This window comes from Nicotiana attenuata, unplaced genomic scaffold (assembly GCF_001879085.1).
Source record: "Nicotiana attenuata strain UT unplaced genomic scaffold, NIATTr2, whole genome shotgun sequence".
Taxonomy (NCBI): Eukaryota; Viridiplantae; Streptophyta; class Magnoliopsida; order Solanales; family Solanaceae; genus Nicotiana; species Nicotiana attenuata.
The window spans coordinates 569,297-586,102 of record NW_017670382.1 but is presented as its reverse complement, the minus strand read 5'-3'; the positions used below and the strand labels follow the sequence as shown (position 1 = coordinate 586,102).

The following is a 16,806-nucleotide window of genomic DNA, read 5'->3' as shown; positions in this document are numbered from 1 at the left end:
AAATCATTCATTTGACATGCATACTTGGCACGTAGGCATAGAGATGAATTTCTTCATGCTATACGGTATTATGACATTCTTGAGTTGACATGCATATTGACATATAGGCATAGAGATGTACTTTCCTCATGCTATCTAATAGCGAAATATCTTATCTGTTGTTGAAATTTTTTGAAAAAATCTTAGTTTTCTGATATACTCATATTTTGGTGATTTCGGTGAAAGATTAGGGTTTTATTGTTATACCTGAAACGTATGCCTATTTTCCGTAACTGTGAACGAGCTGAACATAATATCTTTGAGTTATTACTTGCACTACTTTAATTATATTTTACCAGTAGTTATTGACTATTGGTGTTGGACTCGGACTGTTTTCCAAGCTCGTCACTGCTTTCAACCTAAGATTTGGTTTGTTACTTATTGAGTAATGGGGTCAGTTGTACTCGTTCTATACTTCTGCACCTTGCATGTAGATTCTGAAACTGATGTTGCTGTTTATGGTGGGAGCTGGCATTGAAGATGTACCTGCGTTCCGATTGTAGCTGCATCTTGTTCTTGGTAGCTTTAGATTTATAAATCTGTTATTTATATTTCAAACAGATGATTTATTTATTTCATACTAGGTTTGTAAACTCTAAATTGTAGAAGCTCATGATTTTTACTTCCAGTCATTGGAAAGTTGTGTAGAAGCTCTGTTACTTCATCATTATTTTCTTAATAAATCTTAGTTGAATTGTTTTACTGTTAATTGTCTTACCTAGCGAGTTGGGTTAGGTGCCGTCACAACTAATCGGATTTTAGGTGGTGACAAGTTTGTATCAAAGCTCTAGGTTCATAGGTACTACGAGTCATGAGCAAGTGTCTAGTAGAGTCTTGTGGGTTAGTATGATAACGTCAATACCTATCTTCGAGAGGCTACAGGGCGTTTAGGATAAACTTCCCATCTTTCTTTCCTTATCGTGCGACATTGATTCAGCTTGAAGCATACCCCTTTGAATTCCTTCCACTCATTCGTATGTTATGTGAGCGCTTGGTATCGGCCGTGCACTGACGTCTTATGATTCCATGGATGAGGTGCAGGATGCGTTTTCTTTGTTTTGGTGATGGGCTAGTCTAGAGGACTTGAGTCCTGTTTTGGTGATGGGCTAGTCTAGAGGACTTGAGTCCAGGTTTTGACCATAGCTTAGGCTCGGTAGTTTTAGTTGTGTGAGCATGTGTTTTGGACTTATATGTCCGGTAGTGCCCCTTTTAATGGAATTTATGGCTCGGTGAGTGGTTGGATGACTATGTGATGAGTATGACGTGATTGCGGTATGCGTTCAGATGGATTGGATGTGGCGAGAAAAGTTTACTTGGGATGTGGAAATAACTATTGGATGCTTGAAATTGGTCATGATGTGTTGTACACTCTCAAGTTATGATCGTGTTGGGGGATCATTCATGTTGTTTATTTATGGAATGAAGTAGATTCTCATGTCTTATTGATGAGTTCAGACTCATGAAGATTAAGTGATCGCGTAGTAGTTGTGGCTGTGAAAGGGTATAGAGAGATGTCAGTTTCAGGTTGAGCAAGTGGATTATCACCTGTGGGATAATCTACGGACGTGTGATCCTTATGATGTTGTGTGGAGAGTTTCCTTCTACCAGTGGGTTACATGTGTTGCGATTTGAGTTTGGATCGGTTGAGAAAGTTGACCTGACTGTCACAAGGATGAATACGAGCTTAGCGGATGATTCTAGGTATTTTGTGGTTTGTGTTACATGATCTTATGAAGGATTCAGTTGAATTTCAGTACAGGATTATGGCAGTAATAGAGTATGGGTATTGCGAGTTATTGGATGTTTTATTCTATATCTTCGAGCCAAATGGGGGAGTCTGCTATTGACAATCAGATTGCATGGTCACATGTTGTAGTAATTTCAGCCTGAGGCATGTTTGAAAATCAGTTATGACTTGAAGATGTTGATTTTGAGGATGACTCGAGTAAGGAATTTCTGGATGCATAATGTGTTACACTTTATGGATAGATGGATATCTTGGAATGATTTGAGTTTGTTATTCGTGATGGATGTAATAAGCTGAGAAAAGGGAGTCACTCGGTTGCGTTCAGGTGGGGTTACTTCTTCGGGAGTTGTTGTGCTAATGGGGCATAGATCGTTCAGCCCGTTTAGGTAGTACAATTGAGATTTGAGTAGAGTGGATGACTCTCGCGAAGGTTATAATGGATTCAAGACTTATATGTGGCAATTGAGAATTTTCCGGATTTGTATATGTCTAAGATCTGCGATTTGCATTGGATGGTGTTGGGAATTGTGGTATTTCTATATCATTATTAGATTCTACATTACAGTATCAAAAAGGTAAAAAGGAATAACTTTAAATTCACAGAAGGTCTCTTCAGAGTGAGTGTCTCGATTGTGGTACCTGTGGGGTGCTTAAGAGGGAATACAACAGCTTATGGGCCTTAGGGCGGTGTGATTTTATGCTAGGGACTCTTGTAGTGAGCTTTGGGTTAAGGATGGTAGTGCACTGGCAAGAAGGAGTGTTAACTTGAAGGCGATTCGGAAGGAACTCGGAGAAATAGGATAGCTTGGTAGTAGGTTAGATCAGCACGGTAATGGATATGATCAGTTCTTGGGGTACTTATAATGTGGTGAGTCTCTATAGGTGTTTTGTCACAATGCTCTTAGGCTTGGCGACCTGCATGACTTGGTTGAGTTCAAGGAATTCAGTTTTGATGGCTTAGTCATGTGCAAATGGGTCTCGTAGAGTTCTCGATGATTTCTGCCACAATTTGAGATGGATATTATCTACAGGTATGAGGGGTATGTTGCGTGTTGTAATTATCTCCTAGATGGGGTCAAGTGGAAGGTGTCTGACTGATCGGGTATGTATTTTACTTGTGACTCAGGGTCGATAATGTGGGTCTCGTGTTTTCATATGAGCATGATAGTTGTGGTGCGTCGTGTGGGATTGAGATTTGCTTGTGCAAGGTCAGGGTTCAGTTTTGAAGGGAAGGTCATGAATTCTTAGACAGCATGGGTGATTTCAGATGATTCGATGAATGCTATTACTACTTGGTAATGCATGAGAAGGGTGCACATTTTAGAAGGCACAATGTGTTTTGACTTACGGATGCTTCATTGGTATTGCGGTACTCGACTGGTTGATCGACTGCTGATGTTCAGATTTTGCGATGTGTCACGGAACAATTATAGAAGTATTTCTCATGAGATGATTGTGAATGAGAAATGTATTAGTCATTCGAGTGGTGAAGTTGGGATCGGCTATGGTGATTCATGTGTTATATGGATTTGGAGAGTAAAAGTTCGCAGAAGCAGATTATTTTGGGGTTGCGGACTGCGAAGATGTGGCCAGATTTAGCCAGAGAGTGGTACATGTTATGGTTAGGTCATTTTGGATTTTTGGAGGGCAATTTGTCCATTTAGGGATGATCGGAGTTAATTTGGGGGCCCACTGGTAGGCCAAACGAGGATGTGTATGCTACACCGTGTCAGTTTTATTGACTCAGAACTGTTAGCATTGAGGGGTGTGTCATTCAATTAGAGTTGAGCTTGTTCGTGTTCTGATATGTTCTATGTATTACTCATCTATGCTACGAGGGGTTGTGATTTGCTAGTTATATGCACACATGATGCGGTTCTATTTGGGTCTTGTAGCGGAATTTGAGCGAGATGGCTCATGGGGTGTTGAATGGTTGATTACGCCTTGGTTATGGTCTTTCCGGGCTGTGGTATATTGTGTTATTTGCTTCTCCATGGTTATGGTCATGCACTCCCCGTACTTGATGTCTAACTGCGTGTGGTTGTTGATTTTGAGCATTGTGGCTTGAGGTATTTCATATGGAACGATGATTGGATGGGGGCATGCATTGCTACGGAGTTATGTTGGGATATGATTCTTTGTGTTAGATTTGTGGGTCTTGGTTCTACGATGTGTAATGGGTCCTTAGCATTGCGCTTGTGGTGGTATATGTTGAACTTGCAAGACGATTCTTTCATTTGAGTCACTTTCCATTTGAGTGTATTTGAATTTTTCCTTATTGGTGCACAAATTGCACGATTTGTAGCTTAGGTTTTATTGGTGTGGCATGTCAATAGAATGGTTTTGTTTGATGAGATGAGGTCATTGAACCTAGAATGGGTATTATCGGGTTTGATTATGGTATGTTTGGAAGAATAATATCAGAAGTCGGCTTAGAATTTGGCTTTGGTTCTTGTCGAACGAGAGAGAACTCCATGGCTTGTTGATCTGACGAGTGTTTATGAGTTTCTGCTTGTTTCTTTCATCATCGATAGCATACGAAGGTTTTGATCGGGGTTTTATATGATATGAGGATTTTTACCAGTACTGGTTTGTTTTTTAGCAGCTACAACGATCGAGAATTATTGCTACGAGTATGCGAGTTATGTGGTATATCATGTGATTACATCTTGGGTTATGGTTATGGCTTGATCTTGTTAAGACTTATACAGTGTGTAGACGTGAGATTTGGGTCTTGTAAGGAATTTCGGATGTTGGAAATTGGGTCCCAAGGTTTATGGGCTAAGGTTGAAGGAAGAATCTTCGGTTATGTTGAGTTGACGGAAGTATATGGATTGGGGTGACGTGGGATCACCCCCGGGTATGTGCATGGTAAGATCACACAATGAATTGATGGTCTTGAACGACTCTTGGCATGTTTGAGGACGAACATATGTTTAAGTGGGGGGAGAATGTAATGACCCGACCGGTCATTTTGAGCATTTGCATTCCATTTAGCTATTTGAAGCCTTGAGTAGCTTCGTATTTATTATTATGACTTGTGTGAATCGTCGATTTTGGTTTTCAGGAGATTCGGAATTGATTTGGAAGAATGATTCTCAACTAAGAAACTTTAAGTTGGAAGAGTTAACCAAGTGTGACTTTTGGAGTATTTGACCTCGACCCGGAGTTTTGATCGTTCCCTGATGTTTGGATAGTGGTTTTGGACTTGGACGTATGCCCGAATTCGCATTTGGAGATTTCTAGAGGGTTTCGGCACTAATTGGCGGAAATTGGCAATTTAAAGGCTTGAAATGTTCATAAGTTTGACCCAGATTTGATTTTGATGATATCGGGTTCTGATTGTGGTTCCAGGAATTTTAATAGCTTCGTTATGTCATGTGGGACTTATGTGCAAAATTTGAGTTCATTCCAAGTTGATTTGATATGGTTCGGCACGAGTTTTGAAAATTGAAAGTTCAAAAGTTCATTAAGTTCGATTTAAGGTGCGATTCATGGTAATGATGTTGTTATGAGTGATTTGAGGCCTCGAGTAGATCCGTGTAATGTTTTGGATCTTATTGATATTTTCGCACGGGGTCCCGAGCTCAGGTGAGTGTCGGGCGAGGTTCAGACCATTTTGTCTCATGCAGCATGCCTGAACAAATTTCTGGTGCTGGCTGCATCTGTGGAAGCTTGGTCGCAGAAGCGAGTCCGCAGATGTAGACTCTTCATCGCAGAAGCAAATTCGGACTGGAGGGCAAGAAGCTGCAGGTGCGGGGAGCTGAACACATCTGCCCAGTCGCATGTGCTGTCCCTGAGCGTAGAAGCGGATTTGCTGTCGCAGATGCGACGAGTGCCCGGTCAAGGTGTTTTCGCAGAAGCGTAATTTTTGGTCGCAGAAGCGACACCGCAGGTGCGGTGTGTTGTCCGCAAATGCGGAATGCCGAGCAGATGTTATATAATATCGAGGGTTTGTTCATTTTGTCATATTTTGAGTTGAGGACCTCAGTTCAAGCGATTTTGGAGACAATTTTCACCACATGGATTGGGGTAAGTGTTTTATACTCGATTTTGATTATATTTTGTGGTTCCACATTCGGTTTTGGCACTTAATTGATTATTTTAAAAGAGAAATTGGGGTTTTTGTCTACACTTTCCTAAAGTGGATTTTTGAGTTTTGAACATCGATTCGGAGTTGGATTTGAGTGAAATTAGCATGGTTGGATTTGTAATTGAATGGGTTGCCATATTTTGTGAGTTTTGTCGGGTTCTGAGGTGCGGGCCCGGGTTTGACTTTTTAGTTGACTTTGAGTAAATGTGTAAGGATTCAACCTTTATCATTAGGGATTATTACCTTAGGAATTATTTTATGTATTTGAGCTGTTTTTGGTTAGTTCAAGCCGTTAGGGGGTTGTTACACGCGGGGTGGCATTTCAACAATATTGTTTTGTCTTGCTCGAGATTGGATTTGGCTTGCTCGTATTGGATTTGGCTTGCACGGTATTGGAATTGGCTTGTTTGAGGTAAGTAACATATCTAAACTTGGATTTGAGGGTATTTAACCCTGTGAGCTATGTTATAAGAGATGTATTGAGGTGACGCACATGATAGGTGACGAGCATGTGGGCGTGCATCGTAAAAATCATGATTCTAGTTGACTATTAGACTATGACCGGACTTGTTTTGCTGTTATATCTTGTTACATCCATGTTCTCCCTACTTGTTTGATCTATGAGTTGCGAATCATGTTTAGGCTATGAACTTATTCGGTTGAGACCTAATGAAGCTATCTCTATTGTTTTGAGTTATTGCTCTAACTGTAATTATATACCCAGTCATGATTCTTCATTTGCATATGATATCTCAGTCTCTGTTCATCATTCATTGTTACATCACATGTTATTATTGTTTGGGCTGAGTGGTACGAGAGTGTGAGCCCTTGAGACTTGAGAGATTGATGACTGAGTTAGGGCCTGAGAGCCGGATTGTGAGTGATATTTATGGGATCAGGCTGCACACCGCAGCAGGCCTTATTGGATATTTATGGGATCGGGCTGCTTGGCACAACAAGACTTAATTGCTATTTATGGGATCGAGATACACGCCGCAACAGGGTTTATTTACTTATTATAGGATCGGGCTGCACGCCGCAGCAGGCCATGTTGGCTTTACATTAGCGCTTGGGCAGGATCCGCCTCTCCAGAGTCTGACATACTAGCAGTGACTGAAGTACCGTACAGTGTTGAGTGATTGAGTGTGATGAGTGGGAGTTTGAGGCAGGTAGACTGAGTACTTTGAGAGTGTGAGTATCTGGGATTATCACCGTTAGATCATTCATTTGACATGCATACTTGGCATGTAGGCATAGAGATGCATTTCCTCATGCTATACGATATTATGGAATTCCGGACTTGACATGCATATTTACATATAGGTATAGAGATATACTTTCCTCATGATATTTGATAACGAAATATCTTATCTGTTGTTGAAAGTTTTTTGAAAAATCACAGTTTCCTGATATTCTCATATTTTGGTGATTTCGGTGAAAGATTTGGTTTTACTATTATACCTAAAATGCATGCCTATTTTCCGTAACTGTGAACGAGTTGAACATAATATCTCTGATTTATTACTTGCACTACTTTTATTATATTGTTACGAGTAGTTCTTGACTATTGGTGTTGGACTCTGACCGTTTTCCAAGCTCGTCATTACTTTCAACCTAAGGCTAGGTTTATTACTTATTGAGTGTCAGTTGTATTCATACTACACTTCTGCACCTTGCGTGTAGATTTTGGAACTCATCTTGCTGTGTATGGTAGGAGCTGGCATTGGAGATGTACCTGCGTTCCGATTATAACCGCCTCTTGTTCTTGGTAGCTTTAGATTTATAAATCTATTTATGTTTTGCTAAGGCGTTTGATTTGGTAATTCCTAACTCGAGTTTCTCGAAGTAGGAGGAACACTTGGTTACTTTTCAAAGTTTGGCAGCCAATACCCAGATTGATTATCTACTACTCAAGAAATCGGATAGAGGTATGTGTGCGAATTGCAAGGTCATCCCGAGTGAAAACCTCACAACCCAGCATAGGATCCTGGTCATGGATTTGGAGATTAGGAGGAATCGTAGAAAGAAGGTTGCGTATGGTCTTCCTAGGATCAAGTGGGGCGCTTTGACTGAGGTCAGCGCCCAGAAGTTGGGGGATAAGCTGCTAGCTACGGGGGCATGGTGGAGTAGTGGGGACGTGAGTGGTATGTGGACCACAACTGCGAATTGCATTAGGAGCCCGCTAGGGAGATATTGGGGGTCTTGAAGGGCCCGTCTGGTGGCCGCAAAGGGGACTGGTGGTGGAGCATTGAGGTTAAAGGTAAAGTGAAAGCCAAGAAAGTGGCTTATTTGAAGCTTATGGAAAGAAAGGACGAGGAGGAGAAGAGGACAAATAGGGAGCGGTATAAGGTGGTTAAGAAGGAAGCAAAGTTAGCAGTTACTATTGCCAAGACTGCCGCATTTGAGCGCCTGTATGAAGAACTTGGAGGCAAAGGAGGGGACAAGAAGCTGTACAGGTTAACAAAGTGCGAGAGAGGAAGGCCCGTGACCTAGACCAAGCTAAGTGCATCAAGGATGAGGAAGGTAGAGTGTTGTTTGACGAGGCTCTGATTCGACAGAGATGGCAGGCATATTTCCATAATCTCCTGAACTAGGAGGGGGATAGGAACATTGTGCTGTGGGACTTAGAAAACTCCTAGAGCCGTCCGGACTTAGGGTATTAGATGAGTATTAAAATTGCTGAGGTAGTGGAGGCTATGCATAAGATGAGCAGGGGGAGAACGATCGGGCCAGACGAAATCCCGATGGAATTCTGGAAAATCGTGGGTAGGGCGGGCTTGGAATGGCTAACTGGGCTATTCAATGTCATTTTTAGGATGATGAAGATACCTGAGGAATGGAGATGGAGTACGATGATCCCGTTGTATAAGAACAAGGGGGATATCCAAAATTGCAATAACTATCGGGGTATCAAGCTACTGAGCCATACTATGAAAGTATGGAAGAGGGTGGTGGAGCTGAGGAGGATTGTGTCTTTTTCAGAGAACCAATTCGGATTTATGCTGGGGCGTTCGACTACAGAAGCTATTTATCTTGTTAGGAGGTTGATGGAGCAATATAGAGAGAGAAAGAGGGATTTACATATGGTGTTCATAGACTTAGAGAAGACGTGAGGCTTGAGTCACAAGTCATTCTTAAGAGATAAAGTTTCAAGTACCTTGGGTCTGTTATACAAGGGAATGGAGAGATTGATGAGGATGTCAGACACCGTATTGGGGCGGGGTGTATGAAATGGAGACTTGCTTCCGGGGTTTTGTATGATAAGAATGTGCCACCAAAACTTAAAGGTAAGTTCTATAGAGCTGTGGTCAGACCGATTATGCTGTATGGGGCAGAGTGTTGACCGATCAAGACATGCCATGTCCAGAAGATGAAGGTGATGGAGATGAGGATGTTGAGGTGGATGTGCGAGCATACCATGGTTAGACAGAATTAGAAATGAATTTATTAGGGACGAGGTGGGTGTGGCCCCTGTGGAGGACAAGATGCGGGAGGCGAAACTTAGATGGTTCGGGCATGTGAAGAGAAGAGGCACTGATGCTCCGATGAGGAGGTGTGAGAGGCTGGCATGGGAGGGCCAACGGAGAGGTAGAGGCAGGCCGATGAAGTATTGGGGAGAGGTGATTAGACAAGATATGGTGTTGCTCCTGCTCACTGAGGACATGACCAAGGATAGGAAGGTGTGGAGGTTGAAAATTAAGATAAAGGGTTAGGTGGTCGAGTGTTGTCCTTGTTTGTAGCAGTAGCTTTGATACACCACTTGGTGCCTTCCGTTTTGTTTTTTTTGTTTTTTTTATACCCTTAGTCTCCTGTTACTACTTGTTGGTGTCTTGTGTTTCAGTTTTTTTATTGCATTACCTTTTGCTAGGTTTGTATTTTTTGCTTTGGTTGTCAGGTCGGTTTGCTTGTTATTGTCCCTCCCTTCTCCCCTTCCTAAGCCGAGGGCCTTCCGAAAAAAGTCTCTCTGCCTTTTAAAGGCAGGGATAAGGTCTGTGTACACTCTACCCTCCCCACAACCCCACTTTTCGGAATACACTATGTATGTTATTATTGTTGATGTATTTATTTCATACTAGCTTTGTAGACTCTAAATCTTAGAAGCTCATAATTTGTACTACGAGTCCTTCGGAAGTTTTATAGAAGCTCAATTGCTTCATCATTATTTTTTTAGTAAATCTCAATTGAATTGTTTTATTGTTAATTGGCTTACCTAGCGGGTTGGGTTAGGTGCCATCACGACTAATTGGATTTTGGGTCATGACAGTAATCCTCCAGAGGAAAATCTGTTGGTGGTCATGGTCCGAAAATTATGACATGTTGACTAGAGTTGGCTTTTTGGGTCAACCTTTGACCGCGAGTTTGACTTGTGTTAAAAATTAATAAAACATTCACCTAAGGATTTTTTACCATTCTAAACCTATTTTTATGTAGTTTGAAGTGATACGCAAACCTGAGAGCGTAGTTTTAATTTATCGAACATGGTGCTTGGATTGTAAATTTGATGTAAGTGAGACTTTAAGCTTTAATGCTTGGTTTTTAAAATGTATTTGTCTGACTGGTCCATGTGTTTGGACGAGCGTATGCTTGGCAGAATCGTTGGTCATTGAACCAGCAGCATATATATTATTTTGTTAAGAGTATAAACTTAATACATTATTTGTGGTGTGGCATTGCTTCATGCCATGGCGTTAGGGCGTTAGATATAATATTTTTGTTGCCGTAATATATATCAAGATTAAGCCTAGTTCGAGCTTAAGAGAATAATTGGCGAGACCTCCCGTTGAAAAGGTAAAAGATAATTTTATTATGTTTAGGCCTAAAGAGCCAAAAGTGATTTCAATGGCTTAATGAAGTTGAAATGAGTTTGCATAATTTTTATTAGAATCTGGGTTGATATAAATATTTAAAAGCTTGTATCATGATTTACATTTTTCTAGTTTTTTCATTTAAAATGATAAAGAGCATGAATTGATATAATTGTTATCATTTTATATCAAATGTTGGTTGCATTATTTTTATAAATCCTTGTCCCAGGAATTTGAATTAGAGAGAGTCTATGACACTTATTGAGTATCATCGTGGTGCATTCCGCCCTCAGCGGCCCCTCCCCGGGGTCCCGCTTACTTTACATATTTTAGGATGAGGAGTGGTATGTGATGAGAGATGAGTCTAGGATGACTCTCTTTCCGAGGTGTATGGTTAGGCACCACTTCTATATATTCTGTGGTAGCATTCATGTTGATCTTTCTCTCTGTTAGTTGGGGTTGGTCCAAGTGTTTATTTTATTCTCATGTCTTAGAAATTCCATAGACTATTAGTATTCTTTTGGGGTTGTAATTGATAGTTATTCATATAGCATGAAATGAAAGAGAAATTATTATCCTTATGTGTATTGAATTATTGAAAATGATGTATTTAAAGATTACACTTCATGTATGATTTTAATCATTTGAAATGACTATATTTTCAAAAAGACATTCGCATACATCTATTAGGCATATAGGTGGATATTCTAGTATGGATTGATTCACCCGGGTTGGGTAATGTGCCGAGTTCCATTCACGTGGTTTTGGATCGTGATAGATAGGTATTTTTAGTTCTAAAATGTAGTGAGCCACATAGGGCATACAACATGTGAAAACATTCCCATGCGAGGCACGACCTTTCCATTCCCCGTAATATATATATATATGTGTGTGTGTGTGTGTGTGTTGTGTGTGTGTGTGTGTGAGTGTGTGAGAGAGAGAGAGACCTCAATGGAACCTTTGTGAGGCACATCCTTTTCATATTCCCCGTATATCATAGGTACATCAAAGCAAATAGTAAAGTTCTTATTAAATAATTTATGAAATCGTTAAGCAAGACTACATAGCCGTTCAGACTTATAGAGGAACTAACTAATACATATAACATGAACGTCTCGAATTAAGGGACCTAACATCTCGACTTAAGGGTGAGGGGTCTATTCGCCTGTTTGGCCAAGCTTCTTTTGAGGCAAAAGCACTTTTTTATCAAAAGTGCTTTTTTTCTAAAATTAAAGTGTTTGGCCAAGCTTTTGAAAAGAAAAAAAAGTGCTTTTGAGAAGAAGCAGAAGCAGTTTTGGAGAAGCAGAAAAAAATAGCTTCTCTCCAAAAGCACTTTTCTGAAAAGCACTTTTGAGAAAAATACACTTAGAAGCAGTTTTTTAAAGCTTGGCCAAACACTAATTGCTGCTCAAAAGTGCTTTTCAAATTAATTAGCCAAACACAAACTGCTTCTCACCAAAAGTACTTTTGAGAAAAGCACTTTTGAGAAAAAGCACTTCTCAAAATAAACTGATTTTTGCAGCTTGGCCAAACGGGCAATATAACCTCATATGAAGGTCCAACATGATAAGAGTGATACCAATGAGGGGAACCTTTGAATGTTAGGTATACAATAAGAAGGTCCACCATCTCGTGAGTCTTATTGCCCGTTTGGATTGGCTTGTTTTAAGTGCTTTTAAGCCAAAATCGCTCTTAAGCCTAACTTATGGCTTAAAAGCTATTTTGGCTTAAAAGTCACTTATAACAAGCCCATCCAAACGGGATCTTATTCGACAGAATACTAACATCTCTCTTACAACCTCTTCTACAAAGATAGCAAAGGATTCCATACCTTGATTAAGGGAGAAAAAAGTCCCCTTTCCCCGGGCTTACAAGAACCGAGCAAATCTCTGCAACCACGGTAGGATGAAGATGAGATGTTATGATCTTTAGAGAAGAGAAAAGTTGGAGGAATATTACTTCCTTTATCTTGGACGTTTTGAAAGAAAGGATGAAATATAGAGAGGATTTGCTCCAGATTTAGCCAAGAAAATATGCCCAACTGTATTCCCAAATCAGATGTTTTACTAGCCTACACCACAAGAGAACATCACTTCTTAGAGATCTTGATGATGGAGAAGAATACCAAGGCTCTTACTTGTTTGCACACATGAGAACTTCACTTCCTAGAGATCTTGATGATGGAGAGGGATATTAGGGTTGCTAGGTCGAAATACTATTAGGAAAGATGAAAAATAAGGAGCTAAAAGATCGGGTTTTGTGGTTTTATACAAGGTCACCCTAGAAGGTGCCATATATCCACTGCTAGCACTTGGAAACTGCTGACAGGTCCATAGTAAAACGCGCATAACTTTTTTCCCCCAAGCAGGATTAACGATCGGTTTGCGATGTTGAAAACTAGAGTCGAACACTTATAATTTGATAGATAGATCAACCCATAATACCTTACATACATCAGTATGTTTATCTGAAGTAGTACCTTATATGAGTTTAATTCACCAACTTAATTTCGATGAAACTTTTTATCGACTTTTGATGACACATATCTTGAGTATAGCTCAATTTTCTCAGGACTCGGGTCTACTTACATTTGTCGAACAATTCAAATCTTAATTCAAAAGTAAGGGTGTCTAACACCGCCACATAATTTAGGACAGAGGGAGCATTACTTCGCAACACCCTTGAGGCTACCAAAAAGCAGAAGAAAAAAAGGGGGGGGGGGGAGGGAAGGGGGGGGAGAGGTTCTGAAAAGAAGAAAATCTTTTGTGTGGATAATAAGCTACTTCCAAAACTAATATATCAAACTAATGCCAGAACTGCTAATCCTTTGCATCAGGTAACTGTATCATATTAGCTGGTCAGAGTGTTAGAAAATTTGATGATTCTATTCTGCATTGCCTTGAAATTCTACAAGAAAAAAATATTAATCTGACTCCTGTTGAGGCAAAGGATAGGTTTCATTATCCCATTGTTGAAGGTTGATAGAGTTGCTGCTGCGTGAGTCTGCAGTTGTTCCTTTATTTTGCTGCAAATATAGAAGCACAAACAATTGTTGTAAGATTCTGAACAACTAGAATAGGAACTTATAAACGCATCCTAATTTTGGCTGTTTGATTTTGCTTTGTTACCAATTGAATATAAACTCCAAGAATTCTTTTCCATTGATGGTATCAAAAAGTAGTCTCCCAAGACTTCTCTAAAGCTTCTCGTTTAATAAATCAAATTGCGACTAAGTTTTCAATCTGTATAGATGGTCTCTGCAGAATAAGTTTTATTTATTTTTTGGTATATCTTGTGATCACGAGAATTACATGGTAGAAGACTTATTCAGCCGAACTAAATTTACCATAATAATTGCTCCTGTCACAGTTTTTCAAACACAAGATTTAATGTGATGGCATACCTTATTTTTGCAGGACTTTATGATTAAAGCTAACAACTCATCTCCTGCTAATTTTCTAGCTTGTTGTATCAACTCGCTCCTTGTGATCTTCCTCTCCTAAAAAAAATACTGGATTTCATCAAATGGGATAAAAATAGGGGAAGTAGAAAAATAAGTCACATCCAAAAAAGATAGTCGAGATTTAATAAATAACAAGCACTTACCTTATAATCACTATGATATTTCTTAATCAGTTTGACGTTGTTAGGCGACAAAGTTTTTGATAGTGCAGATATCAAAGCATGAAAAGAAATCCACGCTGAACTTGGACTTTTTAAAGGAACTGAAAACATTCTACTCTCTGTAAAGTAAAGGATGAGCAAAATTTATTAATACTACAAAACAATCATCCAAAATCAAAGCATCTTTAATTTTCTTTAGTCTTAAAGCGTACCTTTGATCTTCGAAATTATTCTGAAACTGATCATAAAGTCGGGGAAAATATAAGCATTCATGTTGCTACTCCACACAATATATTTTCTTGGAGAATGTAAATTGTCAACCCTTGTGTCAAACTGCTCAGAAGTTGGATGAGATTGTCCTAAACCAGGATGAACAACTTCTGATCTTCCTAGTATCACACGACTAAGCAATAGATGCCTTAGCCCATCCTTATTAGGAATAGCTGTTTGAAGACTGAGAGGCATGAGAAAGTTAGAAATTAGTCAAAAGAATATAATTGTAAAAGTTCAAAGAGATCTAAACAAACAAAATAGATGCTTTCTATCTAATCATTTAAATTTTAGACGAGGTGATCACCCAATTTAATACGATATCAGAGCAAACAAAGTTCTTACAGTATGTATAAAGTAAGCATATGCACCTGAATAAACTTTTAGATGAGACGGCTACACATTTCAACTAATACAAGATCGTAAAAAGATGAGCATACATACCAATCAAGAGGATAATCATAAGGAGAGAGGCAAATGCAGTGACCATAAGCTCCATTCTTCATAGAATTCCCAAAACCATGAGAAAATATGTTGTCAATATCATCCTTGGAGGCTCCTAACCAACATACTTCACATTAGCATTCCCCCCACATTTTTTCTCCATTGCTTTGGAAAATATAAGGAATGACTGAAGCTTAGTTTGCATTGTGAAGCTAGAATAAGCATTCTTGTGAATGGCCTCAATTTGTGTAGATAATCCGAGTATACCCAAGCCTGAAATATACTTTCTATTGACAATCTGATGCATCTTATCACCTTCATCAATCCTTATCAAATCATCTGATTGTGTGTTCTCTTGATAATTGGAGCCAAAAATACCGCTCTCAGAGTCAGAAACTGCAGATTGTTGAATGTCATATTTATGATCGGAGTCTGAGTTTGTGCTTTCCATCAAATGGTGCTCGGAGTTGTGCTCTGTTTTTGCTTTTCCCATATTGGAAGGAGCATAAATCTTGTAACTATTGGGATATGCTTCTTGAATTGCTTCTACTGGAAAAAGAGACAACAATTGAGGCTGATGCCGCAAAATGTTGTTCATGGAAGATGCAAATAATTCGAACAGTATATACGAAAGGAAACTCTAGCTGAAGAAAAGCACAAAATTGCTTAATTTCAGATAAAAGAGAGAGAGAAAAGCTGAGGAAGAATTAATATGTATGCTCTGGAATGCAATTCTGAGTCAACATAATTGAACCAATTGTAGGCAAGAATTGAATATTCACAGCAAACATAACAGAGGGATTCAGTACTTGTTCATTGATTTAAAGTGGAGGAAGAAAAGACAAATAGCAGGTGGAAACAAGATGAAGACTCATAATAAGAGAAGTTTGGTGTCAAAACAAATACTTGAAGAAACTATATGGGTTTCAGAAGAATCATAATAAGGAAACATTGGAGGAAAAGATAAAGACGTACTTCAAGTGTCTTTGAAAGGAAAGAAGCAACAATACCAAATGCGTGGAGTCAAAGGTCTTAGCAGAAAATGGAAACTTACATATATTTGGGTACGTAGACCGTAGTGGCAGATCAAAAAAAAGAAGTGGGATTAGGTTGATAATTACTTGGGAAAGAAGAATGAAAACAAGAATGATGAAATTAAAGAAGAGAAGCCAACGACATGGACACCGCCATACGTTTACAGGATGTGGGCGGTGATGGTCTCAACTTGTTTTTTTTTAAAACATTTTAGAAGGTGGGAGCACTCTGTTTTCTTAAGCCTACATTTTTATATTTCTTGCTTGAGAAGGCGGGCGGTCAATGGTTCGATCCAGTAGGGGCAAACGGGCGGGTTGAGCCGGATATGGTTCGGATAAAAAACGGGTACTGAAAAACTGATGTAGGGCTATAACTGGATAGTTTCGTACACTATTTGCCTTGCATTTTACATGCTTTAATGATAAATTACACTTTATTTGCGCGTAATGGAGTCTATTTTATGTGTAGGTGAATTAGAGATGAAAGTAGAATAAAAGGGATACTTAAACGTTGAAAGTGTGCTCGAGAACAATGAAAAGGAGAAAGCTGGCGACACCAGGCTTGAACCAGGAGTTAACCTGGTGAGGCCAGACCAAGGCCAGGCTAAAGCAGGCGTTAACCTAGCGAGGCCAAGCAAAGGCCAGGCTGAAGCTGGCGTTAGGCTGGCGCTGCAAGGCAGAGGCCAAGCAGAACCAGGCGTTAGCCTGGCGACGCCAGGCCTGGGGCCAGGTCCATTCCGAGTTTTCAAG

General features: G+C 39.7%; 1 protein-coding gene across 1 annotated transcript; it reads right to left on the bottom strand.

The window, feature by feature from the left end:
* Nucleotides 1-13,607: 13,607 nt before the first annotated feature.
* Nucleotides 13,608-15,493, bottom strand: LOC109238652 (probable inactive poly [ADP-ribose] polymerase SRO5). The gene is made up of 4 exons (XM_019405138.1): nt 15,023-15,493; nt 14,521-14,762; nt 14,291-14,427; nt 13,608-13,709 (listed from the first exon to the last, which is right to left on the bottom strand). The coding sequence occupies exons 1-4, from the start codon at nt 15,082-15,084 to the stop codon at nt 13,608-13,610; spliced, it is 543 nt and encodes a 180-aa protein (XP_019260683.1). The 5' UTR covers nt 15,085-15,493.
* Nucleotides 15,494-16,806: the final 1,313 nt, after the last annotated feature.

What these genes read in the sequence shown, in the direction of transcription:
- LOC109238652 (XM_019405138.1), bottom strand. Translation starts at nt 15,084, where the DNA reads ATGAAGAATGGAGCTTATGGTCACTGCATTTGCCTCTCTCCTTATGAT. An exon ending in TATGATTATCCTCTTGATTG is followed by an intron (nt 14,763 to 15,022) that starts GTATGTATGCTC and finishes CATGCCTCTCAG; the next exon opens with TCTTCAAACAGCTATTCCTA. An exon ending in AATAATTTCGAAGATCAAAG is followed by an intron (nt 14,428 to 14,520) that starts GTACGCTTTAAG and finishes TTTACTTTACAG; the next exon opens with AGAGTAGAATGTTTTCAGTT.